The following is a 19,802-nucleotide window of genomic DNA, read 5'->3' as shown; positions in this document are numbered from 1 at the left end:
TTTTTGGTTTAAAGATTTTTTTATTTATTTTAAGAATGGTAGGAAAAAGAAAAGAAACCGACCATAGGCCGACGCGTACTTATACTCTTTATTTTATGATTTGTTATTTTTTTAAAAGAAAATATGTGATAAGAAAATACTTTTTATTTTTGGAATTGTTTATTTATTATTAGTTTTTAAAAATAAAATTTAAAATAAATATCACATTATGCGAGGGGTGTAACCAATATCAAAAGAAACAAGTGAATATATTCTTTTTATGATTTAAAAAAAGGAACGTTATTTGTGTGTAGTAAAAAAATATACCTTTAGAAAAAACTTCAAAGTACAATCAAAAGAGAAAAAGAATGGTGTAGAAGTGACATACCTTCTCAACTTCTAGTAGTTCCCTAGTTCTTCCTTGGTAGTTTTTGTTGACAGAGCCCCTATAAATTATTTTCTTCTATATTCTCTTCTTCTCTTTCTATCTCTATTATTTTTGGGTATCTATCCCTCTTTTTTCTGTCCTTTTTCTATGAGAGGGTGCGTAATTATATAGACACGATATAATATTACGGTAATCTTATCTTAATTCTGAATTAATTGACAATAATGAATAAAATAGAGAAAGAAATGGTCTTAGTTGCAAGAAAATCAATTCTTGCAACAATTCTAATTGACAATTTTCAGAAAATTTTGTCCATTTTTAAAATCATATTTTTCTCTTTAAAAAGAAATTGATGCAACAAATTATATCAATATATTATTTTTAATTATTGCTTATAATTATTGGCATAATATTGATTCAAATTATTACCATATTAAATATTCCTTTATCTAAAAACTAATATTTCAAAAATATTTTCTAGTGTTGTGTAATGTATTACATATACAATTTTTTTTAGGAAATTTATTTTATTTTTTTTCTTCCTTTATTTCTTTACCCACCATTAATTATTATTCTCTTATTTTTTATTTTTATTTATTTACTTACCCAAAATTGGGTGTTGAGATGTTAAGTTATATATTATTTGTACTATATTTCCTTTAATTTATTCAAATCATTAAAAATTATTGAAAGATACACTTATCTTTTGAAATCTAATGTTTATTCCCGCCTTTGATTTATTTTTCTTTTAAGAAAATATCATTATAAAGAAAAAATGTTTTACAAAAAAAAAAATTGTAGCTATATTTCGTGCTGAATAATCTCCATGAAATAACAAATATGCTTTGTTCTGAGTTTAGAAAAACATTAATATAGTAAAAATATCACACTAATTTTATTAAACAATTTAACATGATAAATGATTAAAGCTTTTATTAAATATACAACGTAATTTTGAATAAATATTTTATAAATATTTCCAAAATTATTTATGACAAATCAAAAATAATTTTTAATCAAGTCTAAAGCTTATGGTTTAGAGCATGTGTGATCTCATGTATCTTAAATAGCCCACCAAATAAAAATCACTATTCATACGATATGATTTTTAAAATGATTATTTTGGATGGCATGTTAGTGTATTTCACAGTTATTACGTTGTCTATTATTTTATTAAAAGAACTTGAAATAGATTACTACCGCTTTTTTTTTTAAATATTAGGTACGATTAATTAAGACCAAAGATTACTCCATTGTTTATTATGCTGCAAACTAACACAGCTGAACTGTCAATATTATAGTCATTACAAAATAACGTGTGCTTTAAATAAATGAATATTATTGGAATGGTTTATAAAAGGTCAACCAAATTTTTTGAGTTAAAATAAGAAATTGGAAACTGTAGAACACTGCCACAGGATGCTTTCTAATTTGTTAAAGAATCTGCTTAACGTTGGTCTGCTGCAATATACAAAGTCCATCATGGCATAAATCTTCCTTTTCAAATTCTATACTTTACTTGTTTCCTTTCACTTTACCCTGTTGTCACCGTTTCTCCTCTAATAAATTATCTTGCTCTGAGTTGAAGAAGACACATTTGACCATGGAGAATAAAGATCCTGAATCATGGAGTTCTGCTCCTATCTACCAGTCTCAATGGCTTCAAACAACCATATCAGGTTCTCTCTATCTTAGTCACTCATACTCATACAGATACACATACACATGCATGCTTGCTGAGGTGTAAAAGTTCTATTTTGCAGACTAAATATATGTGCAACTAGTATTTCCATAATTTAACAACTTGTTAGCTTTCTTTGACTCAACTCTGTGCATTAAAAGCATATTATAAAGTTGTAGAAAATGAAGTTGACCACTGAAAGAGGGAGGGTGTGACATGAACTGAGGCTAGAAAAAGGCATGTTTGAAGTCGATTTCATATACTAGATTAGAAACTGTCCTCTCATAAAAGGTCATAAAAGGTTCAATAGGATCACCTGGAATATATATTGCACACTAATTATCAAGTAGTAATATTTTTAGTCCTCAAAATCCCTTATCCTTCTTCACAGGGACATCCCTCTTAACCAAAATTCCAGGTTTAAAATCTGGGATGTCTGGCTTATTTATTGCCTGTAGGAGTTGCTCAAAGTCAAACAAACATTATTGGAATGTTCATAAGGTCTTAACCTAGTTATGCTGCAGTTTATACTCACAAACACTTGAATTTTAATAAATTTTTAGACTTGGATGAGAAATTGGATGCTATGAAGACCATTTTAGATGGTGACAATTCTCCCAAAGAACTCATGGATTGCAAATGGAGAGAAGATCTCATAGAGATGCTTGAAGATTTTGGCCAATCTTACCGTGTGTTAGCCATAGCATATAACCAACTGAAGTTAAAAACCTCTCAGGGTACCTTCCAATCTGGATCTTTATCATCTTCTGGTACATCAAGAACCATTTGTTCTATCTGCAATAAAAGAGCAATAGGTAAATCGAAAGATAAAAATAACCAAGGAGATGAATGTTCCTTGGAGCACTCCAATATCAAATTTGACCGTAGTATCCTTGGTTTTGATCTTTCAAACGAGCAAGGAGATGAGTGCCATGAACTGTTATCAGCAGGCACATGCAGCACGAAATTAAAACCAGAACGCAGAAATATTCAAATGGAGGACAGAATGACAAAACTTTCAACCGCTGAAGAGAAGATTGACGATTCAGAATTAAATCAGAGAACTGAAGATCCTCCAATGATCATTTTCAAATGTGACAATTTGTGGTCGACACTAAAGTATCAAACAAAACTTACTCAGGACAATCTGCACCAGTTGCTAGAGCTGGTCCAAAGAAATGATGAAAAGAGAGAAACCATCAGAAGGCTTAGACTAAAGGTGGAAACTTTGAAGACTGAGAACAGGGCCCTCCAGATTTCTTTAACCCACTCCAATGCTGATTCAGAATGTGATCAACCACATACTTCAAGAGCAGGAGGAAGATCTACAGGCAAGCTCTTTAAAATCTAGTATTCTATGCAAACAATCGACACTCAAATAATTCTTGCACAACGTTGTTATGATATACTTTGTCCTTTAGTAACTAAGTGAGCACTTGTACCGACGCTACTATAGGTGCGACTTTACATGTCTTGAGGCATGTAGTAAAAAACAGTTGTCATATGTTATTTGCAGTTGGTTCTACGGTGATCTCATGTGTACTATAACATTGTACATTCAAACTGAGTATTAGTCACTAAAAGATCAGTGCCTTTTTTTCCATTATCCTAATAACTGGATCTAATTGATCCACTGTTCACTCCAAAATCAAATTAAACAGTGTATTTAAGATAGATATGCACTTTCTTAGCTCCATGTCTGGCTAGTAAGATGACTAAATAATGCACAACCTACACCGTAGATTTTGGCTACCTTTATTTCAGTTGCTGTCACCAGTAGTCCCCACATGAACACATACCATCCTTAAAATGATGAAACCGCTTAGAATCTCTGACAACAATTTCTCGATTTACTGCTTTGGAAATAAATTTAATTGCAATGTGGCAGTCACCACAAATTCTAAGATTTTTTATGATATGGATCACTGACCCAGGAACTGAATTCATGATTCCAAAGCAAACTGCTAGTTTCTCACTATGAACTCTTAGAACCATTCCTTTCTCTTCCTCATCAACATCATGAAGAACTGAGGTCAAATTTGGCATATAACCAAGTGCTTGCAGCTTGACATTTAATTTGTCTAGGTACTCATAAATCTTCTCATGTTGAGGATGTTCTTTGTCTCCAACTAAGAATACATGTACCCTACCCTTGAGCTCTACTATACTATATCCAGGGGTTTTAAGCAACCCGCGACTCTTCATCAATATCCTCATCCTCTCAACTTCATCCCACCTTCCAGCATCAGCATAAATATTAGAGAGTAGAACATAGTACCCACAACTACTTGGATCTAACTGAAATAGTTTTCTAGCAGAGATCTCCCCAAGTTCCACATTCTTATGAATCCTGCAAGCCCCAAGAAGGGAACCCCAGATTATAAAATCAGGTTTCACCTTCATTTCCAGGATCAAACGATAAGCCTCATTAAGGTAGCCAGCACGCCCGAGGAGATCAACCATGCAAGAATAATGCTCAATCCCAGGTTCAACATTAAATTCACTTTTCATTCTATTAAACCAATGCCGGCCTTCTTTTAACAAACCAGCATGGCTGCATGCAGCTAAAACTGACACAAAAGTAATGTAATTCGGCTTGTCTCCAGACCTTATCATCTCGTAGAAAACTTCCATAGCCTCTTTTGCACGACCATGCATTCCGTAACCAGCAACCATAGCAGTCCATGACTTAACATTCTTCATGTTCATTCGGTCAAATGCCTTCCTAGCCATCTCAACTCTCCCACATTTGCAGTACATATCCACTATAGATGTACCAACAACCACACTATCCTCCAAATCCATCTTTATAACCTATAGTAAAAGTAAACGAGCCAGTGAGACCAACAAAAATCTAGGCACTCGCTAATTATTCCATACATAAATACAATTTTAGGACCAAAAATTGGAACAAAGTTAAATTAAAATTTGGAACCTAAACTTGGACAGTTTACACCATGTTTCCATTTTGGTCCTTATTAAATGAAGAAAAACTCATAATTTTGGTTTATAAAAAGAGGCATAAATCCTCTCTTACTCATAGTTTCAAGGATGTGTACAATTTTAGTTTCTATATAAATTTAATTGCTCATTTGATCTTTCAAATTTTCAAAATAAACCATTCTAGTAGTTCACTACTAATATGTTATCTAATTGTTAAAAAAAAAAATCTGACGCATGGTTGGTGAAAAAGCGTAGTTAGTTATCCGCATGGGATATCGACGGTAAGGTTTAAAACCTGTTATCGCTAGCAGACACATCACTATTTTTTGTTAGAATTAGATGACATTAACTTTAGACAAAAAATGTTCAATTTAAAAACTGAAAGATCGAACGTGCAATTAAACTTTTATAAGAACTAAAATTTCACATTCATAAAATAAAACTATGGAGACCAAGAGTGAATTTAAGCCAAAAAAAATATTACAACAAATTTGCCGCCCCCATCCTTTGCCACAGTTACAATGCTATTAAATGTTTGCAGTGTTTGACAAACACTTGTCAATCAAATATTTAATTTCGTCATAAAATGTTTACAAACTCAGAAAACATCGAACATCATGATAACTTCAACAAGCAGTTGGGACCAATGCATAAACAATTTCATCAGGTAAGAACCAAAATATAAAATTTTCAAGTAACCACCAAATGTAAATCGGTGTCTAAAGACCAAATGAACCTATGCATTAAGTAACACACCTGGTCATGTATGCACTTTCCCAGCTGCAAAGCTCCTGAATTCGCGCAGGCCAACAACACCGCAGACAATGTCACCTCGTTATATTTAACCTTGCCACTCTTCACCATGTCAGCAAAAATACAGAAAGCCTCAGCTGACAACCCATTCTGCGCATACTGAGAAATTATAGAGTTCCAAGAGCAGACATCACTCTCATGCATTCCATCAAACACTTTCCTCGCCACCCCCATTTCTCCAGACTTGGCATAAGCATCCATCAAAGTATTCCCAACACTCACACACCCCTCAAACCCCCTCTTGACCACCAACCCATGAACCCCTTCAGTCGCACTCCTCCACCCCACCCGCGAACACGCCGAAAGAACACACCCCACAAGCATGGAATCCACGAAAGCCTCATACTCAGATTCCGCACTCCCACTGTCCTCAGCCAACAACTCCTTAAAGAGGCAAACGGCTTCCTGGGCGCGGTCGTTTCGGATGTAGCCTGCAATCATGGACGTCCACGAAACGACGTTTCGGCTGGGAATTTCGTCGAAAAGGTGGCGCGCGAGGTCAGGGAAGCCGCATTTGGAGTACATGTCAACGAGCGCGGCGGAGACGAAGAGGTCGTGGCCGAACCCAAATGCGAACGCCTGCTGGTGGGTCTGCGCGCCGGCGCGGAGGTCGGAGAGTGCGGCACAGGCCTTGATGGTGCATGGGAAGGATGAGCGGTTGGGATGTAGAGAGAGCTTGCGCATGGAGGAAAATGCGCCGAGAGCTTCGATGAAATCGCCGCTTCGAGCGAGGTCAGCGATGACGGTGTTCCAGCTAGAGACGCTGGTTTTGTCCACGTATTTGCCGAACATGCTCGTAAGGTTCGCGGTATTGGTCTGCCATGTGGAATAAGCACGTTTGTGACGTGCGGTTGATGGTGTTGTTCTGAACACTAACCGAGTCATCGTCAGTGTTGTTGTTTCCATGCAATGTGATTTGAACTTCCTTCATGTCCCAGGCATTGATAATCGAAGGTGATTTACTTACACTTCAGAATGCGGGTTCTGCGTATTGCATTTGAATCTCCAAATGATTAAGTGGGAAAATATACAAATATTTTTGGTGTTTTTATGTAATTATTATAAAGGGTTAAATATGTTTTTCTTCCCTAAAGTATTAGGGATTTTAGGTTTTAGTTCCTACTCAAAACATTGATGGCATTTAATCCTTTTAGTATTAAAACATGTAAAATTAGTCCCTAAAAATGGACGGCGTTAACTTTTTATTGACCTGGCAAACGATGATGACATGTCTTCTTCCACAGTCACCTTAACTATCTGCCACTGTTCTATATTTTGGAACGAGATTAAGTGATTTGGAAGTGTATTGGTGAATGAAATCAGATTCTAAATCAGGGCAAAGTGTGTTTTTTTGAATTGGGGAAAGTAGTTTCTTAACCCAGGATCAACCATCGAAGAGGCAAAGAAGGAAATCACCCGCATAAAGGAGAAAAGAGGCGTTGTTTTAGTGCTGATGACGTTTCAAGCATCTTCAAGCGCCACGATTTGAGGGTTCTTCGTTGCGATTAGGGTTCATGAATTTGGGGTTTTTTGTGCTATGATTTTGGGGTCTCTCCCTTTAAGAAGCTGCACCCACGGGATTCAAGATTTGCCACAAAGAATAAGACCACAACAAGTGAGAGAATTACGTTTAGGCCGCCATTAGTTATGATATTTTTTGGTCCATTCAGATGTTTAGAAAGCTTCAATAGAGCGAAGATTGCGTTCTCTTGAGTGGGTTTATCGTTAGACGCAGATGCTAAAAGTTCTAGTAGAGGAGGCACTACTCCCACTTCAATCAAATAAGACCTATAGAAAATGTCGGTTCTGGCAAGCACGCGAATCTCGTAAGCGGACTTCTGCTACTGTTCACGAGTTCCGAACGCCAACCTCCGCGTCAGGAACCACGCTAGGAATTGCACGGCGAGCTTTGCGGCGGGACTACCTGCGACGATGTTGCGGTTACGGTTAGATGGGCTGTTGACTGAAATGTCGTTGTCGACGCAGAACTGTTGGATGAGCCTCTTGAGAGTTGTATTGGGAACCAATTCTGTGTTGGTTAGCTTCTCCCCTATTTTGGAACACGTGGTGTTTCCAGCTTTGAGCCATTTCTTTAGGGCAAGGAACCTTTGCAAAGGTAATTGATAAGGAAATTCTTTTTAAAATTGGATTGGTTGATCAGATTAAGCGTGAAGTTTCAGTGATAAGATTAATAAAAAAAAAAAACATTAAGTTCCAGAATGATGAAACTGAAAAGAAGAAAAAGGGTGAGAAAATGAAGGAGAGAAGAACGGGAGATGAACAGATAAGAGGATGTGACGTGGTAGACAGAGAACATTACTGAAAGAAAGACGTGGCAAGTCCGTTAGTGAAAGTTAACGGGCATCCATTTTTAAGGACTAATTTTACATGTTTTAATACTAAAAGGATTAAATGCCATCAATGTTTTGAGTAGGGACTAAAACCAAAAATCCCTAATACTTTAAGGACGAAAAGCATATTTAACCCTATTATAAACTGTCATGATTTTATAGTCTAAACTGCGTTTGGAATTTATGAGATGTCAGCTTAGGAGTAGGGATGGCAAAAAAAACCTGTACCCGTGAGTATCCGTGGGTAAAATCCATTTTGGGTATAATATCTGTGGGTAACGGGTAGCGGGTATTTTAATACCCGCTTATTAACGGATTGAGTTCGGGTATCACATTATCCGTACCCGCGGATACCCGTTACCCGTTTAAAAAATAAAATTTTAATTTCAATTAATAGGTTTTCTATTTAAATTATAAAAGTATAATTTTAACTATTCTTAAATTAGGTTTCCATCTACTCATCTACTGTGATAATGGGCCAAAGCCCAAATTTTTTTAGGGTTTTCATCCTCAGAATAAGAAAAAAAGAGGTGCCCCCATCTTGTTAGTTGCAGCTGCCGTTTTAGGGTTTTCTTCCTCAGAATAAGGAAAAAAGAGGTTTAGACGTTGCCCGGCCTCAATGGCCGCCGAAAAGCGGAGGCGTCCGGCGTCTGGCAGCCGAAACGCGGAGGCGTCGAGGAGGATCGGAAGCGGAGAGGTTTAGACGAGGACGAAGAAGAGGAAGACGAGGTCGATGGCGGAGGTGCGATGGCGAAAGTGCGATGGCAGAGGCGCGATGGCGGAGCAGGTGCTGATAGGATGAAGTTGCGGTGTTGATGGAGGTTGCGGCTTGAGTGAAGGCTCGTGCTGGCAGCGGTCGTGGTAGTTGACAGCGTCCGACGTCGATGCGGAGCTAAGGTTCAGTGAAGGAGATGATGGCGAGCTTCGTTGTCGTGGGGAGGTTAACGCATCCAGAGAGGCGGCATTCATGGCGATGGAGAAGAGGGCAGAGGGAAAGAACTGGAGAAGAAAAGAAGAAACCCTAAAAGAAAAGAAGGGTTTGGGCTTATTATGAAAAATTTGAATTTTTGGCCCGTTTGTATAAAATAATTAATTTAAACATTGACTCTGAGAAAATAATATGTTTTTTTTAATTTAATTTAAACATTTTTTAATTTTCTAAAAAAATTGCAGGTTGAAACGGGTATCCGCGGGTTAAAAAAACTCGCAGATTTTTTTTATGCGAGTATCCGGCGGGTAACAGGGCGGGTACGGGTATACTTGTTTACATACGGGTTGGGTTCGGGTATCACACTATCCGACCCGAACCCGACCCGTTGCCATCCCTACTTAGGAGTGGTGACCTCGCAAATTAATGTGTAGAATCTAACTTGAAGTTTTAGGAAAATCAAAAGTAATTTACTTGCAAATTATGAGATTATTGACCTCTTGAAGGATCAATATATTTTACTATGGCAATATGAAATCAACATACAAACACATTGACACCTTTTAATCTCCTATTTTTTTAATAGAGCATAATATTGTTTTTATTATCTCAATTCACACACTTCAAGTTTAGTTTGGTTTGACATATTGGTCTTGTAAATGTATTAGTTTATAATAGGGAATCAATTAATAATATGTTGCATATGTTCTTTTGTATCGAGGAACTAATCAATAAAGTATTATGTGGGGAAGTCAAAGAATTGTTATGGTGAGTTTTACACTATGTTTGTTTTGAGTGATGTATTATTTTGTCCATGGATGTTTGAAATGGTGACAGTTTTTATCATCTTTATCATTTACACTTTGAGTTAGGATGTAGTCTTGTATTTTCGTAGAAGATCTTTTGTTGAAAGATCAATAATTGCATGTTTTTAAGTATCATTGGTGAATTGATTGAAATTCCACTTTATTAAGATTTTACGTGAAGATCAATAAGAAAATAGGTGCAGGACACTATATGATATTGTCTAAAAATTTGTTATCATGAATAAGTTTAAATTTAAATTTATTAAGACAAGATCGTCTAAAAAGACTAGACGGTCTAATAACTCATGTTTTGATGTTTAATATACAATACATAATGAAATATCATTTATTGATTGAGGCTTCTAAAGGATATGTTTACTAAAAACAACATTGAAAATATGTAAGCAAATTATTCATGACGTATCCATAAAAGAAAGTTGAAAATAATGTTTGATAAATATGGTTTGATCAAACTCAGGTCTACGTTGTAGGCCAGTAGTGCTTTTTCACAAAGATAGCTTGTACGATTCTTCTATGTTAGTAGCTTTGAATAGGTATTCTTGTTTTTTAATGTCTCTTTGTTCAGAGTTCTTGGATAAAACTTGGTATTGTTATTTCCTGCACATAATGAAAACACGACATGCAAGCACAAAGACACTTTTTTGTATAGCATTAAATATTTTGTCTCTTGATGATTGTAAAATGTTTAGAGCATTCTCATATGTCAACATCATTTAGTTAATTCATGTTTAACGATCATTTTAATATAAATGGTGTATATGACATATTTATTAGATGCTTGTCTTATAAAGTTTTTCATATGATATCAAGTAGAATTAGCTTTTAGACGTTTTATCTTTTGAATACGCAAATGTCATTTTAGTACAGACAGAAAAATGTTTGAATACCTTTATTTAGGAATTTTCTATCGTTTAGCGCTGGTATGAGTTTAGTTTATTGATTAGACACTTATATATGTTTTTTAGTATCATTTACGACTTTCGTTTCATAAAACATTTGCTTGATAAAACGTTAGTTTTAAAGAAACGCTTCACTTTGTAAGGCGCTTTTTATAACATGTTAACTTTTTAGATGTTTAGACATTGTTTGTTACACATATCATCTATTAGATTATTCTTTAAAGAAAAAGGTTTTCTTTCATTAGACGTTATTTTACAAAGGCAATATTTCATTGAATATTTTTTGATAAACTTTAAAACTTGAATTGGTAGACATTATGATATTGTTTCAACAACCCTTTATAAAGTCAACCCTGGAGTATATAGTTACCTATAAGAAGGCTTGACTCATAAAATTATTAGCCAGGTTTATGACAATTGGGAAGAGTCATAGCAAAATTTGCCATCCCTTCTAAAGGTAAAGCAAGTTTACATTATTGAGTTTATTTGAAAAATGGATACCCAACCAGTATATCAAGGTAACCCGTAGATGAGGACCACATCATCTTTAAGAGGGTGTTTTGGACATTTAAACCATGCATTTATGGCTTTAATGAAATATTTCCAACGCTTTAATGAAATATTAGCTTATTCAGTAAGTCTAGTAACAAGTTTGACATAATCATATTTTATGTATTAAATATTGCGAAAACATCGGTGGAGTCCTATGCTACACAATATCCTAAAGATAATGGTTGGAATTCTTATATCGATTAGAGATAAGATAATTTCATAGTATGTAAGTCAGTGCAAATTTTACCGTACAAACTAGTTTTATGGAGTTGAGTTAGACTTTCTTAACATGATATCAAAGTCATGCATTAAAACCTATCCTAGCGAGATTTTTTGTTTGTTCAGTCTATTGTACCACATACTATCATAATAATATTTATTTTTTGTTGAGCATATTATTCCACATAATATTAGGCCGCTATCGGACTACTCATTAATGTCTAGTCCCACACTCGAAATGTATATATCTCATCGTGAGGGAGGTTTGTTGGAACTCTCTTGCCGCCTATAGAAATAAGACGATTTCATATTATATAAGTGAAAGTGCAAACTTCATTTATACAAACCGGTTTTATAGAGTTGAATTAGGATTAAAGTCCACTTCTTAATAACATTTTTCGTAAAATTCTTGTATAATAACTCTACTAAAAGACCTAACCAAATCACATATTTCATGATAATAATGTGTAAGCTTGTTAGCTTATCAACTACAAAAGAACTATCAAATTAGTCATTTTGTATTTTTTTTTATAGTCTAATGGAAGCCTATGAATGTAGATCTTCAATAACTCCTAAAAAAATATTCAATTAACTTTTATGTGTCTTTCACTATTATAGAGTAAGTTTTACAATATTACTGGCTTTGATGCACCATAATCACTATATTATTCACCAATTGATGTCATCAATTTCTTAAAAATAATGTAAAATTTTGGTACTTTTTACTTTGTGAACTCACCAATAAACTTAAATCAATCTTTGTCTTTGAGAGTTTTATTTTTTTTTTAATTATCTTTGAGATTTTAATCTCAAGAGAAGATTGAAACAAAATAACCGGTTTGTGCACTTCTTGTCATTAGAAGTGATTTGTTTATTCATTTATAATCAGTATTTTAATTAGTGAAACATCTTGTCTTAAGAAAAAAAACTAAATGTAACACGAGTTGAGATAAATCAATATAAAACTAAGGCGTTGTGTTGTTTAATATTTAAATAACTTCTTATTCGTGATAAATAGTCTAAAACTTTATTCTACTATCTTACAAAGATCTTGATAAGACAAAACATTACCGATTTCATAAAAATATTAAACATATTACCAAATAATGAGTCACACACCAACATTTAATGAACTGAAGATCTCATAGAATACGAGAATCTCGAGTTTAATTTTCTAGACAGAAAAAATAAAAATAGCTGCTAATATTTTACTACAAACATTAGTCGCTTAACAGTCCATAAATACTCTGCATTGACTTTTAAAAAGAAAAAAAAAAACTAAAACCAGAAAGACAAAAAAAAAGTTATAAAAATTCTCACTAATGTTTCCTGTAGCAAGATCTCACCAGGAAATTGGAACAAAGTTCATTAGAATCAACGAACTGGGCAGAAGTGAATGTATAAAGTATATTAATAAGGTAGCAAGAAAGCAATGGCAGAAGATGGAGTAATGGAAAAGAAGAAGGGTGAAAAAGCGTTGAAGAGAAGACAAAATTATATAGTAAATACTCAAACAATAACCATGCTACTACTCATGACTGCAAAAGATAGCAGAACAGAAACAATGAGAGCTGCAGAATGGAAGCTAGCTGAAGCAGAAGAGATTTTGCCCTGAAATTCCCCTGAAGAGGGTGCTGGAGCTGGTGCCTCAGAAGAAGTATCATAACTGAGTGGTTGATAGCCACTTGGAGTGGGAAAAAATGATGAAATATCTGGAGCAGACACATAAGGCAAAACTCCTGGAGAAGCTGAAATTGTAGGCTCAGTTGTAGTTGAACTCACACCCTTTGAAAGCAAGATAACCGAAATGGCAAATGAAAAGAACAGCTTCATCAGAGTGGCCATGAGGGTGCAGAAATTTGTGTCTTGTTGGTAACTGTTAGTGTGTTTTTGAAGGGATAAGATAGAGATGTAATAATATAAGAAGCAAGAATAGAATGTGAGAGTTAAATTTGAGGTGCATTTGGTGAGAATCACGGGGTAAGCAAGGAAGAGGGTGAGGTATACAATTATGTTTTTTCGTCCATATTTATGAAACTCCTTTGTTTGTGTTTATTTGTCGGTTGTGGAGAGTGCAAAAGAGATTAAAGAGATTCTATTTTCGAATTTGGAACAATTCAGCCACAGTAAGATTCATTTAACACAGTTCACATGGTGAAGCCTTTAGATTTTTATAATGAAAAGGGACCCAGTTTCTTTTGGCCTACCATGTGAGTACTAGAACATGCTAAATGATGCTAACATGCATCTCTAGTTTAAAATATAACACAATTCTTCTACCCTCTTGCAGGCACCAAATGAAGTTTTAATAAGTGTTCTTGTTTGGATAATTTTTTTTACAGTAAAAAAAAAGCTTTTTCTTTCGGTAGATATTTTGTAACATCAAGAGACATACCTTATTTTATGTGATCTTCCTGTCTTTCGACGCTCGATTCGCCTACTCTACACACTTTTACTCGTGATCGGACAATATTAGTAAGTAACCGAGCGGTTTAATGTCCACTTCCAATGCCTGAGTCGCCTGCTTCTCTCAGTTGTACTCTTGACCGCTTGGTTGTATTCTTGATTAGGGGATACCTGCAAAAGACACTCTGACGCTCAAGTTAAGACCGGTTTTGGGAATTGTTTATCACAATTGAATATTTGAGTTCTGATCAAACGTAAGTAGAATGTACTTGGCCTTTGGCTTCGACCTTATATTTATAAATCATCTCATTGATCTAATCTTGCACAGATCCAATAAAATAAAAACAGACATACCATTAGATTCGGTCAATTGCTCATAAACAACTTATCAAATATAGTTGATTATTTTATTATCTGTTGGACTATTGGTCCAATAATAACTTAAACACTGGCGCAATTATTGCCCAACATCAATAAAACGATTTTGACCTGGTTGACCATTATTGCTTTAGTGGATTGATCAGACGGTCCTAAATGTTAACCGTTCGGTCTCTACTATATACCATAACACTTTCTTGTTTATATTTTCAGTAATAATAGTATAAAAGTAAAAGTTTATGACATTGACTTAATGGAAAAGGTTTAATTTATTTTAATTGGTACTCTGCTAAATATTATCCAAACAAACTATAGTAGAATTTTATATATGAATAAAAATGCTTTTTTTTAGAAGCAGAATGAAAAAACAAAAAATGATTATTCAGTAGAGATTTATTTTATAATTTGTCAAGGTTTTCATCCTCTAGAAATTACTTTTGAGAGTTTTTCATACCTCCACACTTAAGATCATAATTATTAATTTGTGGAGGTTTTTGATGAATTTTGATATTAAATTTATATTGCGGGAATTTTTTTTTTAGGATTAACTTCTTTTATTAGTATCTATTATTTTATAAATGTTTGAAACTTATTTTATTTGTAATTATCCACTTGCATTTATAGTTTCTTAATTTGATGAAAAAAATACATAAGGTTGAAAAAAAAAATATTTAAGAGGCAAATCTTATCATCATTATCATAACCTTTGAACTCTCTAAAATGTACTGATCGAGTTCATATTCGAATCAAATTAATATGCAATTAAAGTGCAATATATATTAGGAAGTGACTCTTACGTCGTCTCTCAAGGACTGATGTTTGGTTTAATAATTAGGTCGAACACGTAGTGGGGAGCTTTTGGACAGTTTTACGAATTGAAATTAATAACTAAATGACTTGGATTAAAACCGTGATTAAAACAGGTTGGTTACAAATCATATTGTTATGCTCCCAATCACTAATCACAAATAAATCATACCCCATTCCAACTCGAATCAATCAACTATGCAGAGACTAAAACGAGTTTTCATGACTGCGAATTAAGCAAACACACACAACAGATTTAATCACTTCTGTGCATCACAGATTAGACCATTAAGCCTGAACAAATAAGCTGTTAGCATAAAGTTAAAGAGAAGAAATTTTGATGATGTCTCAAAGAGAAGAAATTTTCATGAAGACTTGTTTTTATATTAAAGATTTTTTAATTTAGTAAATTGGTGTATAGGATGTGGTTTATCGTTGATTTTATGTATTGCTTGCTTCAGGTTGCGTTAAAATTAATTTTTAAATTAGAAAACCTTATTTTATACTCAAGATAATTGATTATCAAATTATAATAATCGATTATCAGTAATTAATTATGACATACCATAATTGATTATTATGAGTAATTATGAGAATTTTTAAGCAAGTTTTTTACCATTATGCATTCATTAAATGCATAATCAATTACCATAAGTGGATAATTGACTATCACAATTAATTAGTTGACAACGAATTTTTGGAGGTATCCTTGAGTGAGATCTCTATAAATTATATTGGGATTCTCATTCTAACATACTACGAAATATACAAAGTGTATTTTCTAAATTCTTATCTGAAGTGTGTGGCGATAAGTGTTCTGGGGTTTGCTGAACCCTTGTGCTGTGGCTTTGAGAACTTGACGTGTTGGCATAGAGCGAGAACTTTCACAGGGAGTGTGATTGAGTGTTGTTGTTGTTGGCATAGAGCGAGCTCTTTCACAGGGAATGTGATTGAGTGTTGTTGATATTGCTGAGTTGAAAGTCTATCATCCTTCGTGAAACATTCAGAGGAGGTGTTCATCCTTTGTGAAGATTCAGAGGAGGTGTTCATTCATTATGGGTCACAGGGGAAGTGAGTTTCTTCTCTTGGGGTAACAAGAGAGGTGTTCTAACCTTAAACTGTTTTATTTTCTTTGTGATTGTAATAGTTTGTTGGTTTGTGCTAGTGAAGCGTTAATTCTCGATTGAGATTGACAACTGGATGTAGGATCTCTATGATCCGAACTAGTATGAAAATTACCTGTGTAATTTTCTTTCTTCCTTACTCTTTTAATTTGTTTAAATTATTTTAAGGAATTTAATTTTACGTGAGAAAATTATTAAAAGAACGATTTGCGATAAGAAACAATTTCACCCCCTCTTGGTTTGTTGAACGCGTTAACCATTCCGCTGCACCGCTCTGACAATTGGCATTAGAGATTGCTTTGATAGTAATTCAAAATGATGGGACAACATCAAACCTTTGCTGAGGGTGTCTCTATCAATAGACCTCCATTGTTTACTGGAGAAAATTATGCCTTTTGGAAAGTGAGAATGCAAATTTTCATGGAATCTATTGATAGTGAGATTTAGGAAACTGTCAGAAATGGTCCTTTGCTTCCTATTGTGTTTATTAACAATTTGCAGGCATTCAAACCGCGAGAGCAATGGAATGTTGATGATAGAAGAAGATCCCAACAGGATGTAAGGGCTCGTAACATAATATCATCTACTTTAACTGTTGATGAATTTTACAGGATCTCAACCTGTAAGATTTCTCAAGAGATGTGGGAGACGCTGAGAGTCACCTATGAAGGAACTGATGATGTTAGGAGAGTTAGAAGAAATACTCTAATCCAAGAGTATGAGATGTTCCGCATGAAGTAAGGGGAAACAATTATAGATGTCCAGAAACGCTTCATGAATATTGTGAATCATCTCATTGGGTTAGGTAAGTCCTTTGAAAATGATGAATTAAATATAAAAATTCTTAAATCATTGGATAGGTCTTGGCAACCAAAGGTGACTGCCATCAGTGAGTCACAAAATCTCAACACCATGTTAATGGCTGCATTGTTTGGTAAGTTGAGAGAACGTGAACTAAATCTCGGGAGATTGAATGAGGATGAAGAGAAAGGAAAGAAAAAGACTTTGGCGTTCAAATCTGAGATTAATAAAAGCATACATCTTAATGAAGAAGAAGACTCTAAAGAAGATGAAGAAAACATGGATCTTTTCATTAAGAAATTTAACAAGTTCATGAAGTCTAAGGGCAAAAGAATATTTAAAAATAAGAAGAAGGAAAGTCAAGTAAGTATCTCTAGCAATTCTAAAAATTCATATTATAGTGAAAGTGAATTACTTGATACGTATAAAAAATTATTATGTGAATCAGAGAAATTAAATAATGCTCATAGAAAATTAAAGAAGGATTTTAAAGAATTAAAATCATATCATGAAAGAATTCTTGAAGAAAATAAGGATTTGAAAAATAAAATTTTATATTATGAAAAAGGTAAATATACCAAAATTGAAAAAAGTGTTTCTTGTTTAAAGAAAAAGATGCCTCTTGATAAGACAACCAACGCTGAATGTAGTAATAATTTAAAAATGAAAAAGGTTGTTAATGATGTTCCTAAAAATAATTATAATTGCTACGATTATAATTATGATAATAAAATTGAAAATGTTCCTAAATATAATTATAATTATAAAAAAATGATAATTTTTAAAAACTACTTCTCTTTCTTCCTTATTGGATCAAATTTATGGGGAATTTAAATTTTTTTAAGTTACTCAATAAGGAGAAGTACTCCTTTATATTTTTTTTATTTATTATAACTTATAAATTTATTGTATTTACTATGTTTTGAATTATGCCTCATGTTTCCCTTTAATAAAAATTATGATAACTATTAGTTATTTGTTTTGCCTTATTTTTTTTTTTGGCTTATTTTCACAGGGAGTTTTATATTATGGGGGAGAAATTATTTAATCATACATAGCAACTTTTTAATAATGATAAAAAAGGGAGAGAAATATGTTTAAAGGCTCAATTATATTTATCTCTTGTCTACTAATCTCTCTTCTTTTAGTTATATATGAGTTACATATAATTACAAGCTACAAAAAGCTTTAAATCAAAATATTTTTTATCATCATCAAAAAGTGGGAGATTGTTAGCATAAAGCTAAAGAGAAGAAATTTTGATGATGTCTCAAAGTCAAGTCTCAAGTGCTCTTATTGCAGGAAGATCTTCATGAAGACTTGTTTTTATATTAAAGCTTTTTTAATTTAGTAAACTGGTGTATAGGGTGTGGTTTATCTTTGATTCTATGTATTGCTTGCCACAGGTTGCGTTAAAATTAATTTCTAAATTAGAAAACCTCATTTTATACTCAAGATAATTGATTATCAAATTATAATAATCTATTATCAGTAATTAATTATGACTTGTCATAATTGATTATTACGAGCAATTATGAGAAATTTTAAGCAATTTTTTTACCGTTCATTAAATGCATAATCAATTACCATAAGTGGATAATTGATTATCACAATTAATTAGTTGACAATGGATTTTTGGAGGTATCCTTGAGTGAGATCTCTATAAATTATATTGGGACTCATTCTAACATACTACGAAATATACAAAGTGTATTTTTCTAAATTTTTATCTGTAATGTGAGGTGATAAGTGCTTTGGGGTTTGCTGAACCCTTGTGTTGTGGCTTTGAGAACTTGGCGTGTTGGCATAGAGCGAGAACTTTCACAGGGAGTGTGATTGAGTGTTGTTGCTGAGTTGAAAGCCTGTCATCCTTTGTGAAGCATTCAGAGGAGGTGTTCATCCTTTGTGAAGATTCAGAGGAGGTGTTCATCCCTTGTAGGTCACAGGGGAAGTGAGTTTCATCTCTTGGGGTAACAAGAGATGTCTTCTAACCTTAAACTATTTTATTTTCTTTGTGATTGTAACATTTTGTTGGTTTGTGCTAGTGAAGTGTTAATTCTCGGTTGAGATTGACAACTGGATGTAGGATGTCTGTGATCCGAACCAGTATAAAAATTATCTGTGTAATTTTCTCTCTTCCTTACTCTTTTAATTTGTTTAAATTATTTTAAGGAATTTATTTTTATGTGAGAAAATTATTAAAAGAATGATTTGCGATAAGAAACCAATTCACCCCCTCTTGGTTTGTTGAACGCGTTAACCATTCAGCTACACCGCTCTAACATAAGCAATATACACAATAGATTAAACACAATGCAGATTGGCAATAAGAGAATCATAATAAAGCTCTAATAACCTCAAGAAAACCTAGCAACCTCACTAATAACCAACCCAAAAAATTAAGCTTCTAATACAACCAAATTCAACAAAAAAAAAGTATTATAAACATCAACAGAGGTAATGAAAACGCAGATGCACAATTAAAACGCAGAGAACAAAATGAATTCAGTGTAGCAGTTGGAAAACTAAATGGAACCAGAAAACAGAAATCAATTCAGAAACAAAATGGGGAAAACAAATATTGAAACTGGAAACCAAATTGCAAATGGAATTTGAAACTACAATGTAAAACGAAAGTACAAGACGAACCCAAAACGAAAATGCAACAACAAGCAAGGAAAGAAAAACGAAAATGGAGAAACCCAA

General features: G+C 33.6%; 2 protein-coding genes across 4 annotated transcripts; both read right to left on the bottom strand.

Moving 5' to 3' along the window:
* Positions 1–2,711: 2,711 nt before the first annotated feature.
* On the bottom strand, positions 2,712–6,800 carry LOC106758205 (pentatricopeptide repeat-containing protein At3g26782, mitochondrial). Of its 3 annotated transcripts, none has more exons than XR_002667540.1 (3): positions 5,748–6,800; positions 3,186–4,862; positions 2,712–2,843 (listed from the first exon to the last, which is right to left on the bottom strand). XR_002667540.1 is itself a non-coding variant. In XM_022779798.1 (3 exons), the coding sequence occupies exons 1-2, from the start codon at positions 6,708–6,710 to the stop codon at positions 3,819–3,821; spliced, it is 2,007 nt and encodes a 668-aa protein (XP_022635519.1). In that variant the 5' UTR covers positions 6,711–6,800; the 3' UTR covers positions 2,714–2,843; positions 3,802–3,818. The 3 variants fall into 3 exon arrangements, 2 of the variants coding, with proteins under 2 accessions (XP_022635519.1, XP_014496639.1); XM_022779798.1 differs by having other exon boundaries at positions 2,714–2,843; positions 3,802–4,862; XM_014641153.2 differs by lacking the exon at positions 2,712–2,843 and having other exon boundaries at positions 2,857–4,862.
* Positions 6,801–13,057: 6,257 nt separating this feature from the next.
* On the bottom strand, positions 13,058–13,651 carry LOC106758980. The gene has a single exon (XM_014641995.2). The coding sequence runs from the start codon at positions 13,423–13,425 to the stop codon at positions 13,090–13,092; it is 336 nt and encodes a 111-aa protein (XP_014497481.1). The 5' UTR covers positions 13,426–13,651; the 3' UTR covers positions 13,058–13,089.
* Between the last annotated feature and the right edge of the window lie 6,151 nt (positions 13,652–19,802).

The sequence above is a fragment of the Vigna radiata genome, chromosome 4 (assembly GCF_000741045.1).
Source record: "Vigna radiata var. radiata cultivar VC1973A chromosome 4, Vradiata_ver6, whole genome shotgun sequence".
NCBI classification, from domain to species: domain Eukaryota; kingdom Viridiplantae; phylum Streptophyta; class Magnoliopsida; order Fabales; family Fabaceae; genus Vigna; species Vigna radiata.
Note: the sequence above shows the minus strand (reverse complement) of the source record. Positions and strands in the feature narration are given on the sequence as shown.

What these genes read in the sequence shown, in the direction of transcription:
- LOC106758980 (XM_014641995.2), bottom strand. Translation starts at nt 13,425, where the DNA reads ATGGCCACTCTGATGAAGCTGTTCTTTTCATTTGCCATTTCGGTTATC.
- LOC106758205 (XM_022779798.1), bottom strand. Translation starts at nt 6,710, where the DNA reads ATGGAAACAACAACACTGACGATGACTCGGTTAGTGTTCAGAACAACA. An exon ending in GAAAGTGCATACATGACCAG is followed by an intron (nt 4,863 to 5,747) that starts GTGTGTTACTTA and finishes CTTTTACTATAG; the next exon opens with GTTATAAAGATGGATTTGGA.